We start from the raw sequence: 18,706 nt of genomic DNA on the forward strand, positions 1-18,706 counted from the left end.
AAGGATCCAAATGATTGAAACTTAAATACTAAATAATGAGTGGAACTTGATGACTTACATGACTGCATTGCGATGACACGTTCCGTGGGGAGCATTATTTACTCATCGGACGCTTCCCCGTCCTGCGGCTCGGGGGCTTTGATGGGCGATAGGAAGTCTTCCTGGAACTTGGGGTAGTCTCCGATGAACAAGGTCAGCGTGCTGAGAGCGTTTGCCATAGTTTCGATGTAGGTGCAGTCCTCGCGGTCAAACTCGGTGGCCAGATCTAACGATGGGAACAATACACATTACATGAATACCCAAACATGATAGGGAAAGTAAAATCTTACCAACTTTCGGCGGTCGATACGTGGAAAAAAGCGATCGCTTTTGTCGTACTTCCATCGAGAACATATTCACACAGCCGTACCCCTGCAGGATCTCCAGCAAATAATACAGATGCACCGGGGCCATCATGTTGAACCTGGAATAGACCACGCTCAGCAGCACTCCCGGATGGGACATGCAGTAAAGAAGCAGCGTGGTAAGCCACCGGTACATCAGCCGTCGGTCGATTCCTCCATTGATCTTAATCCACGGTGTCATCGCGAGGGATAGGTTCTTCTTCGGTTTCCTGTGCGGGAAAAGATAGCAATTGATCATATAGTCGAGCAGTTTTGGGACGATTTTCTACCAGCGGTTTTCAGAAAATGAAGCAATAATTTCCAGATTTTTAAAGCTTAAACGCTGGCCAGACTGGAGAGTTATAACATGTTATAACGGTTGTCAAATAATTGCAACACAGAAAGCACCATCAAGATAGCGCTATAACATGTTATAACTCTGTAGTCTGAACGTACTATTAGCATATGCATATTTCCCCCTCGCCTCCTCTTCAATGGTCGGTACCCTTCGACACTATCTGCAACAAGGTTGGCAGTGATTCGGCATGAGTTGACTGACACGCTGAAAACGAAGTTCCCGGGAGTGTTTTCGAAGCAGTTGGGTCTCTACACGAAGGCGAAAGTGAAATTGGAGCTACAGACTGGAAAGAGTCCTGTTTTTCGTCCGAAATATCCAGTAGCATACGCTATTTACTGTGCTATGGACGACGCACTGGATCGGTTGGAACAAGACCAAATCATCTCTCCTGTGTGTAGAGTCGATGATTGCCAGTATGATTCTTAAACTAAGTATCGCAGTGGGCGTGAGATTAGTTGTGGAAATTATTTAGATTCTCAAGAAGTGTCACGGACCGGGAGCGGACCCTACACTGTGGACTACTCGGAGTGGGCGGCTCAGATCGTCGTGGTCCGGAAAGCGGACGTTCTGAACGATGCGCTGCAACCCAATCAGTAACCGCTTCTTCTACCGCAGGATATTTTTATATTTGTGTTTAGCCAGATCGATCTGACCGACGCTTTTCTGTGAGGTGGAGATTGACGAACGGCCATTAACACGTATCGTGCCATGTACCAATATAACCGTGTCCCACCAGGTGTGAAAGTAGCGCCTGGAGTATTTCAACAGATCAGCCACACGATGCTCGCTGGGCTACGAGGTGTCTGCGGGCACCTGGATGATGTAGTTGTCTGTGGAGTTGATGAGGCGGATCACAAGAAGAATTTGGATACCGTGTTCCAGAGGATGAAGGAATTTGGATTCACTGTGCATGTATGTACTGAGAAGTGTATGTTTGGGCAAGAATAGATTTGGTATCTACTGGACCAGACCGAATCCAGCGAAGATCGAAGCCATCGTGAAGCTTCCTGTGCCAACGGATGTCAGTTCACCCCAAACATGCGATCTCTGAGGTTCCCGCTCGACGAGTTGCTAAAAGTAGGTGCAAAATTTCGTTGGACACCAGAGTGCCACCAATCGTTCGACCGCTTTAAGCAGATTTTGAGCTTGATGGTTCAGTAAAAGTTGTAACGAAAGCGGAACAGGGTTATAGCACAGAGGTAACTGTAAGACCAGAAGGTCTCGAAGAAACGTGCTCAACTTTTGACATAGGACTACGTCTTTCATTTCTATACTGGGGGTGACATGTAACGAAAAATCCCAAACACGGACGCAATGATAGAGCGCAAATCGAACACACGACACATTGCGCATGCTCACATGAGCGAGCTCAATGCTCGGTTGACCGCTCACCATTTCACCAATGAAAGAAAGGAAGGAGAAAAGCAGCGATAATAAAAAACGCTTGCCATATCGTTCTCTTCGTCATTTACTTTCAGATAAGCGTCGGACACGACGTATGAGTGGAACAGCACCCATCGCATCAATACGAAGACGACCAGACGACGACGAAAACACCCACATCGACCGGAGGAAATGCTTTCCGCAATAGGCAGCATGACTACATCGACAAACCGACATGAATGATGATACAAATTACAAAGAAATTTCTGAACAAAGCACGAACAAGCGTACAAAATTTATGAGTTGGTTCGTGTCTAATCTATTTCGGACAAATTATTTTTATCTAGATAAAACATTTCTATGGTTTTGACAGATGGCATCACTGCACATTTAAATCGGTCGTTATGGATTCTCGGTCAAGAGTTAAGATTAAGTTTCATGTCGGTTTGTCGGTGATGACTAGGCCGCCGGCATCCGGTTGGCATCGAATTACACTGGTGTGGCCACCATTTGAAAAACAACCTGCCCTTTTCAGGGCCACCAATTCAATAACTTTTTATTATTATTATTATAGTCACTTGCGTGCGTGGTCATTCGTGACTTGTCCGGGGGTGAGATTAGAACTCGTGACTTTGGCGTGCACACTTAAATTTTATCGCCGAGATTCCAACAGCCGAGTAGTTCTGCAATTTATTTTGCTGAGATATCAGCTAAAAATAGATATTTTGCAGAGATATCAACAAAAGTAAATGCCGAGGTAATTGGCTGTTGGAGATTTTACCGAGCTAGATTAAGTGTGTCAGAGATATGGTTGCTAACCTCTACGCCGGGGTCACCCCCAATTCAAAAACGGAAAGAGTTAAGAACTAAATGATCAACATATTTGTTCCGTTTCCTAGCGGTCCTACCATAGAGGTCACTCTAAGACCAGAAGGTCCCGAAAAAACGAGCTCAACTTTTTGCCTCTGCTCCCCATTCTAGACGAAATTCTAGTACTGCACTATGTTTGTTTTGATTCGCTTTGAAAGTTTGATAGATAAAATGAGGGGTCCTATGTTTCGAGGGGTTCATCGATTAGCTTGGGACCGAAGAGAGTACCAGAGCAGGGCCAAAAAGTTGAGCACGTTTCTTCGGGATGTTCTGGTCTTAGAGTTGCCTCTATGGTACGCTTATAGATGTACTTGGGACCAATAGGCTAGTCAAGTAGTGAGCCAATTCAAAATCGTTAGTTTCCACCGGTTGGTTATAGCCAGCCGGATCGTGAAGGATTGGCAGTTGGCAATAATTTTTCCTGTGACCAAATTTCATAAAATGATCTTCGATCGCAAGTTTCGCCTCTAGACAGATCACGCGCCCCTTCTGAGAATTTTCTGATCAAGGAAAGGAATCCCGGTATACACAGCGAACCGGCTGCAACGGTGGGTGCTAACGATACTGCTATAAGACTACTCCCCACTCACAAATTCGGTCATCACGGACAATCACGCCAAGCCCGAGGAGGATTATGTCATCGCCAGCGTAATCCTCGAAGAAGATATAAGGTCAGTAGCGAATGAAGTTATTAACGTTCTTCCGCTCAGTTTCAGGGTCGTTGAAAGAGACACTCAATCCGACCCAATGCTTCGAAAGGTTTACCGTTACCACCGACAAACCGACATGACACTTAATTCTGACTTATGTCCGAAAATCGGAAACGGCAGAATTAAATGTACAGTGATCAGGATTTTTTGATCTATACCATGCTTATCAGGACTTACTGCGTACGGTAGACGGGTGCATCTTGTTCGGGGAACTTCTATGATCCCTAAGGAACATCGAGGTCGATGCCTGCGACAGCTTCACCAAAGACATCCGGGCATTCAGCGGATGAAGGCCATCGCTAGAAGTTTTGTGTACTGGCCTTTCCAGACGATGAGATCGTTACATACGTCAGCAATTATGCATCTGTGGCGAAGTCACCGTCGCACTCATCACCAGTTCCGTGACCCAAACCTGTCCATGGAAGCGGGTTCATATTCCTCCTTATTAGGCCTCATTGATTACGCGGGACCGATCAACGGATATTATTTTCTGATGGCCGTCGATGCGTACTCCAAATGGCCGGAGATTGTCCAAACGCGACGTATTACATAAGCAGCAACGATTCTGAGAAGCCTTTTCGCCCGCCATGGAATGCCAGAGGAGGTTGTTAGTGACAATGGCACCCAGGTCACGAGCGCGGAATTCCAGAAGTTCTGTGCTGACCTGTGTTGGCAAAATCAGAAATCAATTGAAATTTTTCCGCTCTCATGCGCTCGCAATGTCACGCGTGATATTGGAACAAAATATCATGTTTGATATTGATTTTACAAGCTCTTTTGATATTGAGAGACTATTCAGAACGTGCAAAAACCTGGGGGGGGATGTGCTGTCAAATCAGCCTACTGATCATCTTGTATGAAACTGGTTCCAAACGTAAACAAACGCTGTAGGTTTCTTATGGCTTGTTTACGTTTGGAACCAGTTATGCGAGGTAGGCGACGATTGTTCGTATTTGACAGCCACCTCCCCCCCTTGGCAAAAACTAAGCTGAGAGTTGACTCGACACAAAAATGATTCCATTGCACATCGTTTTCTTAGAAAGAGAAAGCATAGTTTGCTATCTCTTTTTAATCTTCACCGATGGCAGATGCGAAGGGACTGCAGCAAGCCGTTATGGAAGTTTCGATTGCATTCGGGTGTAAAGCAAAAATCATTAAACTCAATCTCACCACAGTTTGGTGAGATTTGCAGTTGGTGAGTTTTGTTAGCTTGATATTCCGAGCTACGATATCACAGCTTGCCAAATCAACCGCAGTTGTTTGCTTGTTGATTTTTGTCTACGAAAATCAAGCGTGATCTTGGGCGTAGGTGAGATTTGATTTTTTGATATTTTCTCAACACTGGTGCTGACGATGGAATTCAACATGTATCCACGACTCCGTTTCATCCACAATTCAACGGACAAGCGGAGAGATTCGTGGAAACTTTCAAGAGAACGGTGAAGAAAATTCAAGGGGGGAAGAACGCTACAAGAGGCAATGGACGTGTTCCTGTTGGTCTACCGCACCAGGTCAATGGAAAGTCTGTTTCTGCTTCAATGTCCGTATTCGAACGAATTTGGATCTGTGTCCACCGCCTGTTTCATCAACCGTTCAAACCAAGCAAGAAGTAGACCCGAAGAAGCTATGCTTTACTGCGTACGATATTGTGTATGCGAAAGTCTACAATAACAACAATAAGTGCGGCGCTGTGCCCCGGGCGTGGGATGCAATCGAATCGGCCATGTCATGTACACAGTATGGGTTGAGGATCGTCAGTTGAAACGAACACACGTGAATAAAGTGCGCAGCCGCTCCAGCGCTACTGAAACGAAACCTGATAATCGAAGACCTGACAAAACAAAGCTACCATTGAAGATTCTGCTGGACTCCTGGAAACTATCGAAGTTCTCGTCGGTTCCAGAACACCGAGGCAACCACCAATGCCACCGCCAGATCCATCTGTGTTTCCCGAAGAATCGTCACCTCTAAACCTTCTGAAGAACAGCCGGTTCCTGCACAGTCAGCTCGTAGCTCAAGATTGTCTACGCCAGTGTTGTCTTTGTCCACGTCAACGATCGCAGCATACCCAGAGTTGACCCTCTACGCCGATACAGGTAGCTTCGCCGCTCTTCAAGACTTTGAAGGCCACCACATTAGTTCGACCCGTACCGACTGTATCAAAGAAGGGGATATTGGAGTGCGAAATGGAAAAGCGGATTGCCCCTACAAAGTCCGCACGCCGCTGTACACGAGTTGACAGCGAGAGCTGTCACACTGTGATGCTACCGTTCCTGTGCATACCTCCAACCAAATGTCGATACAACATGTTTTATATTTGTTTTTGTTGTTAGAAATATAGTAATAAACCTGTCGTTTTGTAGTCCGTTTTATCGTTACGACGCGAGTTTTAATTCGTTTAATTCCAACTGATTTGTGGTTTCACGCCCAGTATTCTCGTTCGCCTGAAATCATAAAAGGTAGTTCTACTCTACCTTTATGGTTCTACGGACTTCTCGGAAGTTCTACAAATTTTTCGGGTTACTCTTCTAAAGATTTCCCGGAAGTTCTACGAGCTTATCGGATTTTTCGAACTTCTCAAGTTTCAAAAGAAAATTCCATAGAACTTCCATTTCCGACATCTCAAAAAACATGTCCGCAATTCCCCGAAAGCTCCAGCAACAACTCGAACCATCTGACAAGTTTGACTAACTCTATTGTTTACACAACTTCTGAAAATTTCATAGATCTTCCGATATGTTCTTCCGACAGGATCACTGATTTTACGACAAGTAAACGGAACCTCCAAAACGTCCGATGGTATTATGTCTCTTTGACCTAAAATAGTCAATTCATTGACTCTTTTAGAGAGCATATCCATAGTATTTTTCAACTGCAGTACTTATTCCACAGACAAACAGACATAACTCTCGCAAGTTGTTCATCGAACAAGCATTTAACGGACAATTTAAAAGTATCGTAGTTGGTAGTACCGCCACCTGTGGCGCCCATAGTCAATTCTCTTGCGTTTGACATTTACACACTACCGCCATCTGTTCAGTGTAGTGCCCGCCACAGTGTACTCAACAGATGGCGGTAATGTGTTAACGACGATGTTTTGCAGTGAGAAATATTCAATGTGTTATGTCTGTTTGTCTGTGCTTATTCGTTAACAGGGCGTTTTTTAACTGGGCTGCTTTTAAACTGGGCGTGCATAGTTAAAAAGCAGTTATACGTCAAAAATAGACGTCACATTTAGTTTGCCATTGCGTTATTAAAATTGGTGAGGGGCATTTGAATGGAATATTAAGAGTTAATATAAATAAATTTAAAATTAACTTCATTTCACACTGAAATCAGGACTTGAAAGCGTTTTTAGCAAAACGTTCAGTCTTTCTAAACTCGCAAAATTGAATGCTGCGAAAATAACAATAACAAAGTTTACACTGTTTCAATTCAATGCACATTAATTTTGGCGTAGGACTACGTCTTTGATTTCTATATGGGGGTACACTTTGTGAAAACCGAAAATGAAACATGTAACAAATTAAGAAAGATTTTGAACGTTAATAACTCAGCTGCGCCTGGTCCAATTTCAATAATTTTATCACCAATCGATCAGTAATAAGGCTACGCATCGATAACAATGCTTCCGAATGTTGATTTTCAACAAGAAAATATTGAAAAACTGGTAAATGTCCAGCATTGTCCAAAAGCGTCGAATTAACTAACAAATCCACCAATTACCTACATGCATATGCTGCTTCCCCAGCACAGTCGTCAGAGAGTAGTAAGTAGACGAAACAAGTCGAAGTGGCATTCGCCTCCTATCCTTGGGCGTGTGCGAATAGGGAGGATGGAATTGCGTAATATTTTGCACACTCATCGCCATATTCAGAACCAAACGCAAATTCTTCGAGATAACCACCATCCATCGTCTGGCTCGCCGTGGCGGTGTCTGACGTATCTCCGGTCTGATTTACGAGGTGTGCTGAAGGTGTTCCTGAAAAATGAGATCCGTGATGCTGTCACCTACACTAAACACGCCAAGCGTAAGCGGCCATGGATGTCATCTACGTTTTAAAGTGACAGAGACGCACTCTGTTTGGTTTCGGAGGTTAAATCATCACCAACTTTGGCAACAAAACGGCTCTTTTCAGGGCCACCAAGCTTATTACAGTAAAGAGTAGGAATAGAATTCATCTGCTTGTTTGTCCATATTCAGAACCAACGACCATACAAAATGCTCATGTAATCAAGCTGGAAGCAGGGGTACAAATTATTTTGATCAACCTTGATCAACTTTGAATTGCCATGGCCGGATATTTTCGATGGAAGAAGCAACAATCTTGCATCTAATTCGACGAAGACGGCAGGAAACATTTGTGAAGCCGAGTTATTTACAAAAGAGAGTGTCAATGAAGAGAATCGATCAATGTAGATAGGACCTATTGAAAAGTGACGCGAGATTTGTTTTCCGTATACTGAGCTCCAATGCTACCGACGCCAGGGAGGCCTACACCTGGACCCTATCAATCAACCCATCAACTCAACCGGGGACCAACGGCTTTACTTCCCGAAGGAAGGCGTGATCAGAGATGTTATGCCTTAGAACATGCAGGTGGCGCCGACTGAGATTGCACCTAGGCCTGCTGGGGTGAGAGGTAATCACGCTAATCACCGGCGCCGATATCTTTCAAATTTGAGTTTAGTTATATCAGTAATAAGAAATAAAGTGCAGAAACTCAGCGATGAGTAAATTTGCCTCATGTTTTCTCAGGTTTTTCCAGGGAAAAATTCTCGAATTTGAGAAAAGTAAAGATTGGATTCACTCAGTCTATTGGTACTACTCCGAGACTGAATAAAATTTTCGTCAATTTCCTAATTTTCTGGCAGATTTTTTAGGTTTTCCACAGAAAACCATGAGACAATTTTACTCATCGCTGAGTTCCTGCACTTTTGGCGATTATGAGTGAACTAAACTCAAATTTGGGGTGTTCTCATTCGCCGTGTACGCAGAAGGAAAAGAGCCAGTGTCGCTACTTGATAGCAAAATGCTCATAATGGGAGGAGTCTTTTTAGCATTTATATCACTTGGTTGCACATAATTCTGCTCTAACCTGAAAAGATATAAAAGAGCGCTGCTGTATGGCATTGCTCATTTTCGCTTCGGACGGCGTGGTGAACAGCAAAGTTCTTCGAGATAACCGCCATCGGTCGTCTGGCTTGCCGTGGTGGTGTCAAACGTATCTCCGGTCTGATCTACGAGGTGTGCTGGAAGTGTTCCTGGAAAATGAGGTCCGTGATGCTGTCACCTACGCCAAGCGTAAGTGGCCATGGATGTCCTCTTCAATAAAACGGCCCTTTTCAGGGCCATCAAGCTTACATCAGTAAAGAGTTAGAATAGAATTTATCTGTGCTCGTTTGTCCATATTCAAAACCACAAGCCCCCAACGACCACACAAAATGCTCTCCAGAGTTGTAATCTTGTATTGATTAATTCTCTTAATCAACTTCCCAACAAACATTGAATGTTGAATAAGAGCTTATTCAGGCAAAAACATGCTTCTTAAGCTAAAAATAGCTTATTCAGCTGTTGATCAACTCAAATTGTTTGTTGGGTTTCTCTTTGAAAAAAATACTACAAACTTGGTACGCCTACAATTCAAAAACGGAAAGAGTTGAGGTAATAGATAATTGATCAATTAAAAGAACTAAATGCTCTTCACATTTATTCCGTCCACTAGCGGTCCTACGTCAAGCTTCCGTTCGTGCCCCTAGGCACAGACCCTTCTACTTTTTTTAACGCCGATCAACCAATCCATTGAAGTTCTCCTCAGTGTTTTTTTGACGTTTGACAAGCCAGCCCAGTTAGCGAGTTGAATCACGGGGGAAGCAATCAATTATTTCGTCGTAGCTCACATCAATGTGATGGTTGGGTGAAGGTTAGGATGACTGCAACAGACTAAAGAGACGACATGTCAAAATTGGAACAATCGATTATCTGTCAAAGTCATAGGAAAAGTCATTCCAATCGAGCAGAAGACCTGTCAAATGGATATGGTGTCGTCTCAGGCTCTTTACAACAGACTATACTATTCGCCTTGACACCAGTCCCGAAGTGACGTTTCTTCACACACATTTTGACAGTTCCTTGTGGGGTTTTGCGTTGGAGTGAGAGAATAAGAAAAAGTCCGCCATGTTTCATACATAGACTGACAGTTACACATGAGATTTCTACATATGAGTAAAGAGTTACAGAGCTCTCGTCAACGCCAATTTCTAGCATTCAGCACTGCAACGCAAGCGTAAAAGAGTAAAGGCCGGCGCACAAAAGATACGTTTTCGGGTTTTTTGACAGATAATGCATGGGCTAACTGTCAAAAAACCTGAAAACGTATCTATTGTGCGCCGGCCTTAAGCTGTTTTGTTCTGTCTTACCTAAGAGGAAGAGGAGACAATAGGGGGACTTTTATGAACCAATTTTCTGTCAAACGCGAACCAGCACCTGATTGGTCGGGCGAACGTATAGAGACGCGAGAATTTTTACAACAGGGAATCTATTTTCTTGTATTTTGACAGTCGACAGCGTTGCCCATAATGAAATAGTTTTTGCACGGTCGTTTCCGCGAGAGAAGAAGAACACGTCACAAACAAAAATAAGCCTGTTGTTTTCTCTTCCTCTTAGTGTCTTACCTCCGTCAGCTTTACCGTTGTCAGCATGCCCAAAAGTGTCAGATTGTCCAAAAATTTCAAAACCATGTGAGCTATGGTGCATCTATATGCGGTTGACAGGGATAGGGTCCCCCATGAGTGGAATTCGTTAACTGGGCTGTGCTTTTAGCCCAGTTAGCAAACAAGTACTGTAATGCGAAACCTTATTTTTTTAATTCGCTTGAATTCTCCTTAGAATTTGCATGCACTTCACCACAGAATAGTATTGAAACATTTCTCAGAATAATCTTGGAGTTATCCTCTAAATTCTTCTGAAAATTCACATATTATTCTTCTTAAAATTATCTAAAAACTCTTTCGAGATGTCCTTGGAAATATTCTCGTAATCTCCTTTAAGCTCTTCGCAGAATTTCTTTGGAATTGTACTCTCATTTGCCTTCGTATTTTTCACGCACCTGGAATCCTCTTCACAATCGTCATGCAATTTTCCACAGAGCTACTTAAAAAATAGTCTGAACTAGGGATGGATCGCTCTTTTGAGACTTTTTAAATACAGAATGCTTATGTTACAACCAATTGAATTTTCAGTTAACCCATCTTAAAATAGATAGTTTAGTGCTATTAATCTCCTTATGAAAATTCAAAATTTCCGCCACACAGTGCATTTTTACTAAATGTGCACTTGAGAGCGCTCTCAAGAGCATTAAGAGATGAACTAGCCTATGGCTAAAAATCTCTATAATAAAGAAAAAAAAAAAAAGCTCTCAAGAGTGCACTTCAGTGAAAACACAGAGTGTGGGTCTTCAATGAGAAAATTTTGCATTTTGATAGGGAGATTAATAGACGAATGACGGGCTGTTTGTTTTGTTGTCGATGTCGATGCTAATCAATACGATCCTTAACAAAAGTTTGGTAAATGCTCCAATCAGGAATGTAGAGTAGAGTTCTTCATGAAACTCCTGAAAATTGCTGAAATTCTTTTAACGGTTCTTCTAAGTGACTGTATCCTGAAAATCAAGTTCAGTCCAAGGGTCTTGAAATTTGTTCAAGGTCCAAAATATTATTTGTTTTTCGAAGAGAGGACGAAGCATATTGCTTATCGATTTGTCATCGAAATTCACGGATTTTTTCCGTTTCCCTGGTCACCCTAGTTTCACCATCTGGGCTGTGCCTACTTCAACTGAATGAGAAAGAACAGCTCATAATAAAAATAAGGGAAACGATTTATCTAACATGTATCTTCCCTACTTTTGACCGTGAGCTGTTCTTTCATACTGTTATGGCAAAGGGCCATTATGTCAAACGCGGTAGAACCAATCCCAATTGCTACTTACAATCGATCCCTCTCCTCGATCACTGCAATCTTCCGTTGGAGTTCGTCTCGCCGGTTCTTGGGCGGAGGACCGAACTCGCCCGTCTCGTCCTCTTCTATTATGTCGTCGTCCTCTTCGTCGGACGACCGTGCAATGGTCCGTTTCGGTTGCGATGTGCCCGGTTCCTGTTTGATACGCACAGGATCAATGATGCCGACCGTTTCCCTAGGTTCACCACGTACGACGCAAGACGTCCGCAGTAACCACGGTGTCACGTACTGCCAGTGGACGTAGGTTAAATGTCGGAAGCCGGTTCTCAGGATGAATTTGAAATTGAGCAGCACCTGTAGATCCTGGATCAACTCGGCATGGTTTCGGAACTGTTCGCCCAGCTCCTGAACCGTTGCTCCAAGGTCAGCTTTTTCCTCGATGAATATTGCCACCGCCGAGAGGCGAGAGTTCTGGTAGATCAACGGAGAGGCTAGCTCGAGGAGTGGTTGTAGTTGATCTCGAGAAGGCCACAAGGTATCGTTGGTGATTTTGGTGAGTACATCCTGGCGGTCGACGAATTTTTCCGGTAGGAATACCTTCGGGATCAAACGGTTGTCAAGGTTGATCCGATCCCGGAGATCGCCGGGATCCTGGTAAGTGAGTTTGACGTTGATCTTCATGTAGTTAACGGCGACGGCCTTGTCGGTCATATCGTCTCCTAGGGCGGTCTTATCGCGGGTGGTGAATTCCGGTTCATTGCCTTCGGGATCCATGAGCAGGGTGTTTCCGTTGTCGTCGTCCAACTGGGTAATTTCGTAGCGATCCAACCAGTTGAAGTCCTGAACGTTCTGGAACTGCACGATGTCGTAGACCAGGTCCACCATGTTGACGGAGGATTTCATTCCTTCCGGAAGTCGCCCGAAGTCACGCTTCTGAGCGGCGGCCTGCAGTTTACCGTATTCTTTGATTGTCCGCATAAAGTATTGCGCAATGTTGTCCTCGCGAATCACCAACAGCGGAGTCATGTCGACGCGGGAGGCTCGGTTCGCCTTGATACGTTCGATGGTTTCCCGGTTTCCCAGCGCGATGGTGATGCACTTTTGGATGATATTCCGGTCAGTGCTCTGCAGTATGCAGTTTTCAATGGAGCAAATGTTGCAAGTTTCGTCGATCTTGATCGTTCGCAGCAGGGTTCCATTTTTTAGGCTGTTCAGAACACAGAAGAAGTGCAAATATTCAGAGGGAATTTTGGTCAGCTTCTCGACTGGGTGCATCACGTAGTTGAAGAAGACGTCGCTGGTCGTTGCAAAGTGGACTTTGGCCGCCGACCGAGGTTCGCTCTTGATTCGCTTAGCTGGTCCCTCAGATAGCTGTTGCTCTCGCAGTTCGACAGCTTGGGCGAGTTCGGCAAAATCACTTCCAAAATCATCCCTGAGATCCGGATTGGTGTTTTTCAGTTCCGGATTCAAATCTCCGACGGTTTCCAGATCGACATCCACAGAGTTCACCGACACCAGTTCACCGAGCAATAGGACCAAGCCTTGCCTGCCATCGTCGATGGTCAGCGGTTCTTCGTAGTTGGGGCGGTCGAGCATTTTTAAGTACTGAGAGTACACATGGTTGAACATTTGGAACGGGATCTTCGTCGCAATTTGATTCAGGTAAGTTATTGAAATGTGGTAGGGGTTATCGCATATCGACGGCATCACGGTTTTCGAACCATCCGGTCCCGACTTCAGCTTACGGGATAGTGAGATTAAACGAAACGAACGAACCAACTTCATGGCCGCGGAGAGATGCTTTTCGGAGTAGTTTTTGTAGATGTTGAACAGCTGAATGCTCAAGGTACCCTTGGCTCTGGCTGTGACCACAGCACTGTGGATCAAAGTGGCCAACTTGAGTACGATGATTTCCTCAATATTCGTAGGATTTGCATTGAAGTTGAGCGGTTCCGGTTTGTCATATGCCTGTAGTATGTTGAAACGTTCCTCGAACTCGGCTATCGTGTCCGGAATGAACTGGCTCTCTTTGGGGCGTTTAAAACCCTCCATCGGTCGAAAGCCTTCAATCATCTTCAACTTGGTTAGTGTATTTCTCAGCATGAAGACTAACTCGATAAAATGAATCTTAAGTGCCATGGCCAAATCTTCACTCGAGAGGAAGAACGTTTTCAAACGACCGATGAAATTTTTCCCGAATCGTTGCTCAATGACAGGATTGAGTCGGGCCTCCTCAACGCAAAGCTTCACATTGGCAGCCACACCAGGTTTGTGCTTGATCATATAGTTGATTCGTCGCTGGCAAGCTCGTGAGGTTTTGTTTAACGACTCCCGATTGGTCCAGTGCAGAATGTCCCGATAGACAGCCGAGTTGATGATCATGTTCGAGTTCAAGACCTCTCCGTACAGGTACCTCAAACCGATACGGCACAGCAGTAGCACCGTGTCCTCATTGTGACTCCAATCCACTCTCAGTTTCTCCATTTGCTTCAACGCCTCACGGTCGACGTCGTCGTAGTTGGATTTCTTTCGTTTATTCACCGGACGCTTCTCGATCCTACGAACCTTGATCGTGTGCTTCTTGTCGTTGAATCTCTTGTAGGTCGAAGCAAATGGCTTCACCGTTAGCTTGGCCTTCAGACAGAGCTTCTTCTCCTTGCCAGTGGTCATAATCTTCTTGCTGATCGTGCTGCGGGCTGCCGTGGGTTTATGCAACTGAGCAATCTTCTTCATCGTCTTCAATCGTTTCAATTTTGCTAGGTGATTCTTCACTGCCGGTGCATAGTTCATCACCTTGCTCCAGTTGGACTTCAAATGAACGAACATGGCCGTATCCATTCCCGCTGCACCGCGATTATCTCCCGGAGGTAGCTGAGGCACGTCAAACTCGACCGCCTGCTCCGGTGTCCGAGTCTTGCAAGCTTCCACAATCTCCGGTTTGACATGCAGCTGCTGAACCAGAATATCCTTTCCAAATGCAGCACTTCGGCGATTCAGCCGGGTGCCCAAGGCGATCTTGTACAAATGCTCCCAATAGCTGTGCAAATCATCCATGCAATCAAGCTTAAAAGCCTTCACCGGATACTCCCTATCTTCAATCTCGTTGTACCCGATGGCAGATTCCCGAGTATCCAACAATGCCGCTGTCCTATTCACGTAGATAAACGTCTGATCACGATCCTTCATTCGCTGGGGGCCGAATTGTAGCAAACCAGCGTAGCAAAGCTTCTGAGATAGCTCGTAAATGTTGAAGATATATTTCCGCTGCCGGAACAGCTGTAGGCGAATCTGTTTCGGCAACTGCTTGATCAGCATATGCTGCCGAACGGGATGATTTAACCAATAGTCCAGTTCCTTCGTGTAGAATCCGAACGTACAAATCTGGCAGAATACCGACAACGGCAAGCGCAGTGTTATATCCGTCAACAAGGCCCATCCTTGCCCGTAGCTTTCGTACACATTTAATGGCGGCACGAACATCTTCCATCCAGCCTCAGCAAAGTAAACTGGACCGAAATCCTCCTGGGCGGAACTCAAATCCATTATTTCCAGCTCCATACCGTGTAATTCCTGTGCATCAGGTGAAAGCTCATAAATCAAGTAGAACAGAAACTCATGGAACAACCTCATCCTCAAACATTTGGCTAGCGTTCCCTCGTAGCTTGTGCCGACGGTAGCGTGTAACGTTTCACTTTCCGTCAGCGGTTTCTTCGCACTCGACTGCCCCACAGCCGATAGCATCATCCTGGCCTTGGCCGCCTCAATCTTCCCCTTCAGACTGGGACTATCGTTGCCCACCACCATATCACACGCGTACGCCACATTGATCACCCTTTCCTCCTTCGACAGCTTCACATTCGCTATCTTCAAATACTTATCCACCGCCAGCCTTCCAATCAGTCTCAGAACCGACTTGTGGCACGCTTCTCCCTTGTAGCCTTTCTCCCTCTCGTCCTTGTTGATCTTCTTCAGCACCTCCCTCGGTTCGACCACCTGGTAAGTTTTAACCAGCTCCAGTATCAAATTGCAACGCTTCAGCACTTTGGCGCTGATGTGCTTGGAGTTCATGGCCGAAATGCCTCCGAGGGTCTTCTTCAATCCGGCCACCTCGTCGCTGATGTTGATCTCGACATCGATCGAATCCAGCATGGTGGTGTTAGCATTGGAATACAAATTCAAGTGCATCTTGTACCGTTCTTCGTCCTCTTCGTCTAAGTGTTCCTGATCCACGGTCGTACTGAGGCTGCTCGATTCACTTAAGTTCGTTGGGCCGGAGGTCGACGCCAACGGAATCGGCAGTGGCAGTTGAGGTGGTGTCTGAACTGAAGTTTGTTGCTGTTGCTGCGGTTGTTGTTCCGATACGTTTCCTGACAGTGAATGGTGGCTGCTCATCAGTTGGATGGCTTCCTTGTCGAATGTGATCGTACGCTGGTTCATGCCCGGAAGGAAGTATCTAAAACAAAGAGAGCAATTGAAATCCGGTGTGTAATTTCTTGCGTGCAAGTATGGAGAGGGTGAACGATTCTAGAATTGGTACCCATTATAAGGGGGCTCACGTTAAGGCGCGATTTAATTACTTTAATACATGTTCGAGAAATTCGAATTTCAAAGGCATACTCACTTAGTTGTTCGCTGCCGACCTTCGTCCACCGCACTGCCTTCGACGGCTTTGATTCGCATCAGATTTTTCACCAATGCCCTCGCGTTCAACCGATCCAGACCCATCTGCACTGCCAGCACGGACTGCGAAATGCCCTGATCGCCCGAGTTCGCTATCACATTGTACGCCTGCTGCAGCACCGGCATGTCGATATACGCCTTCTGCGAGTCCAAAAATCCATCCTTCTGGTCTTCCTCCGTTTGTTCTTCCTTGTACCACAGATCGTAGACATCCGCATCCGGGTCTATGAGCCGCATTATGCGAATCTGCTTCTCCTCGTTCCGTTTGTTCTTCAGCATATACTCGCGCGGTTCCGCATCCGGGTAGAGGGTGCGGTAGGCGACCGTTTCGTCGGTTCTGATGAATTTTGTAAACTCATTGCCGCGGAACCATTTCCGCGCTTCGGCTCGCCCCAAGACGATAAGTTTGATCTCATCATAATCCGCTATGTAGTTTGGACGCGTTTTCAGTATGTTGACCACTTTCTCGGTGATCACTAGGGCTTTCGGTTTCATTTCACAGTAGTACCGAGGTAGGTGGTAAACCATTCCCTGTATGCTGGTGTCGCCCGTTCGCTGACACAGCGCCTGGCGGGTGATCAGCTTACAGTCGGTCAAAAACTTACGATTATAGTAAAGAATGCTCGAGTCCTTTGTGAGCTCGACCAGGGAGAACTTGCCTTGGGAGGTTTCACCGTTGTAACGGGACCTTGCTATCCATTCCAGCATACAGTACTGGATTATAGATAATTCAGATGTACAATTCGGTTCTATAATAATCGATTCTCGCATTTTCTGCGAAGCAACGATAATAAACATGTTGGGCCATCTGAAAGTATAACCAAATAAATTGAGGATCGACTGTAGTACCAGCAAATGAAAACATAGTGACCAATTCCATACCTATTCTCCACATCCAGATAGCTCATTGTGGCCAGTTCCTCTCTGGAGACAACCTGCCGCGTATCGTAGCATTCACACGAGCCTCTTATCCCGTTGGCCGTGACGGGATTGTATTTGAACCGATGGCCGGGATATTCCTTGGGTTCCTTCATGACACCAGTGGATGGGTCCACCTGCTCCATTCGGTCGAAATAAACAAAGGGCTTCCGCGGTTCCGGAAGCTGAAAGAACATGTACTCACTGTTCTGCACAATCAAAGACCACACGGAATGGCAGAATTTCGGCGGAACAGGCATCTTGATTTTCAAACGGATTGCCAAATGGTTCCACAACGCTGTCGGAAGGTACAAGGTAAACAAAATCGCAAGTTAAAAACACACTCGGAGAATGGACATTTCCGGGACCAAAACTGTACTTACTGTCAAGCGTTGTGCCTTCCAGCCCTTCCAGGGCCACTTCCTCGTGGAGGACCGCCGAAAGCGGACCGTTTCGAAGCATTTTACATGGAAAATTATGGGATTATTCAGGCACTACACAAAAGCGAGTACAAACGTTACTGATTGTTGTGACACAACTTGGGAAATTTTTTTGTTTGACAGGACGAACGATGACGCCGACGCAACATCAACGCCAATCGATCAGCTGCTTGTTTTTTGGGTTGCACTTCGGCGGTTGACACACCCTGTGCGGATCTGTTTACCAACATATAGAAACGAAGGTAGCCGAATGAGCACGTGGTGTCCGTTCGGGTTTTCATCAGACGGCGACCGACCGATTGGCAAATCAAAGTTGGCCCCCGTGGAGAATAGAAGAACTAGGAAAGTGATGAGTATTTCAAAATTATGCTACTTATTTTAGTAAAATCTGGTTATTACCTCAATTACAGTCTATGTTATTACTATGTTAGGGAAGATGCATAAATGAAGTAGCATTTCAGGGTGCAGTCATGTTGAAAAATACGCTACAAGGGGAGGGAGTCCAATGTTACCACAAACGAAGTGACAGACGACTAACTGGCGAAGAAATCCATTAAAATAATGTGGTTCACTGTAATAGAATTTTCTTGGAAGCTTGTGCCATCATCCACCAGATGGGTTAGTTTTTTGTTTTGATTTGAAAAAAGTTGATTTTGTGTACAATGATTCTTTGACAGTGTGCAACGAGTGCGTATCATTTCGACAGTGAGCATTCATAAGGGCGAATACGCGATGATCGATTCTCTTCATCGATTTTCTCTTTGCATTGCTACAGCTAGGCGAAACAATTTTCTAGAATTTGTTCAATGCAGAGTAGTAACAGGTTGTATTGGCTATCGAAAGCAACAGCAAACGCACCGAGAAACGTTAAATCTAGCGAGTTATTAACAAAAGAGAAAATCGACGAAGAGAATCGATCATCGCGTATAGGCCCTTATGCATGCTCACTGTCGATTTTGTCATTTTTTTTTATGCATTTCAGTTTTGAGTAGAGTGAATGAGATAGA

The 18,706-nt window shown here is 45.1% G+C and overlaps 2 protein-coding genes across 2 annotated transcripts in view; both read right to left on the bottom strand.

Annotated features, from left to right (window-relative positions):
• The window catches only part of SmF (small ribonucleoprotein particle protein SmF), an 82,487-nt gene that overhangs the window by 7,274 nt on the left and 56,507 nt on the right, over window positions 1–18,706 (bottom strand). The window lies entirely within an intron of this gene.
• On the bottom strand, window positions 96–17,783 carry LOC135696923 (general transcription factor 3C polypeptide 1). Its single transcript, XM_065216464.1, has 6 exons — window positions 17,643–17,783; window positions 17,224–17,557; window positions 16,283–17,149; window positions 11,693–16,114; window positions 330–613; window positions 96–265 (listed from the first exon to the last, which is right to left on the bottom strand). The coding sequence occupies exons 1-6, from the start codon at window positions 17,719–17,721 to the stop codon at window positions 99–101; spliced, it is 6,153 nt and encodes a 2,050-aa protein (XP_065072536.1). The 5' UTR covers window positions 17,722–17,783; the 3' UTR covers window positions 96–98.

This window comes from Ochlerotatus camptorhynchus, unplaced genomic scaffold (genome assembly GCF_037179485.1).
Source record: "Ochlerotatus camptorhynchus isolate MF236.1 unplaced genomic scaffold, CSIRO-AGI_Acam_v1.1 ptg000063l, whole genome shotgun sequence".
NCBI classification, from domain to species: domain Eukaryota; kingdom Metazoa; phylum Arthropoda; class Insecta; order Diptera; family Culicidae; genus Ochlerotatus; species Ochlerotatus camptorhynchus.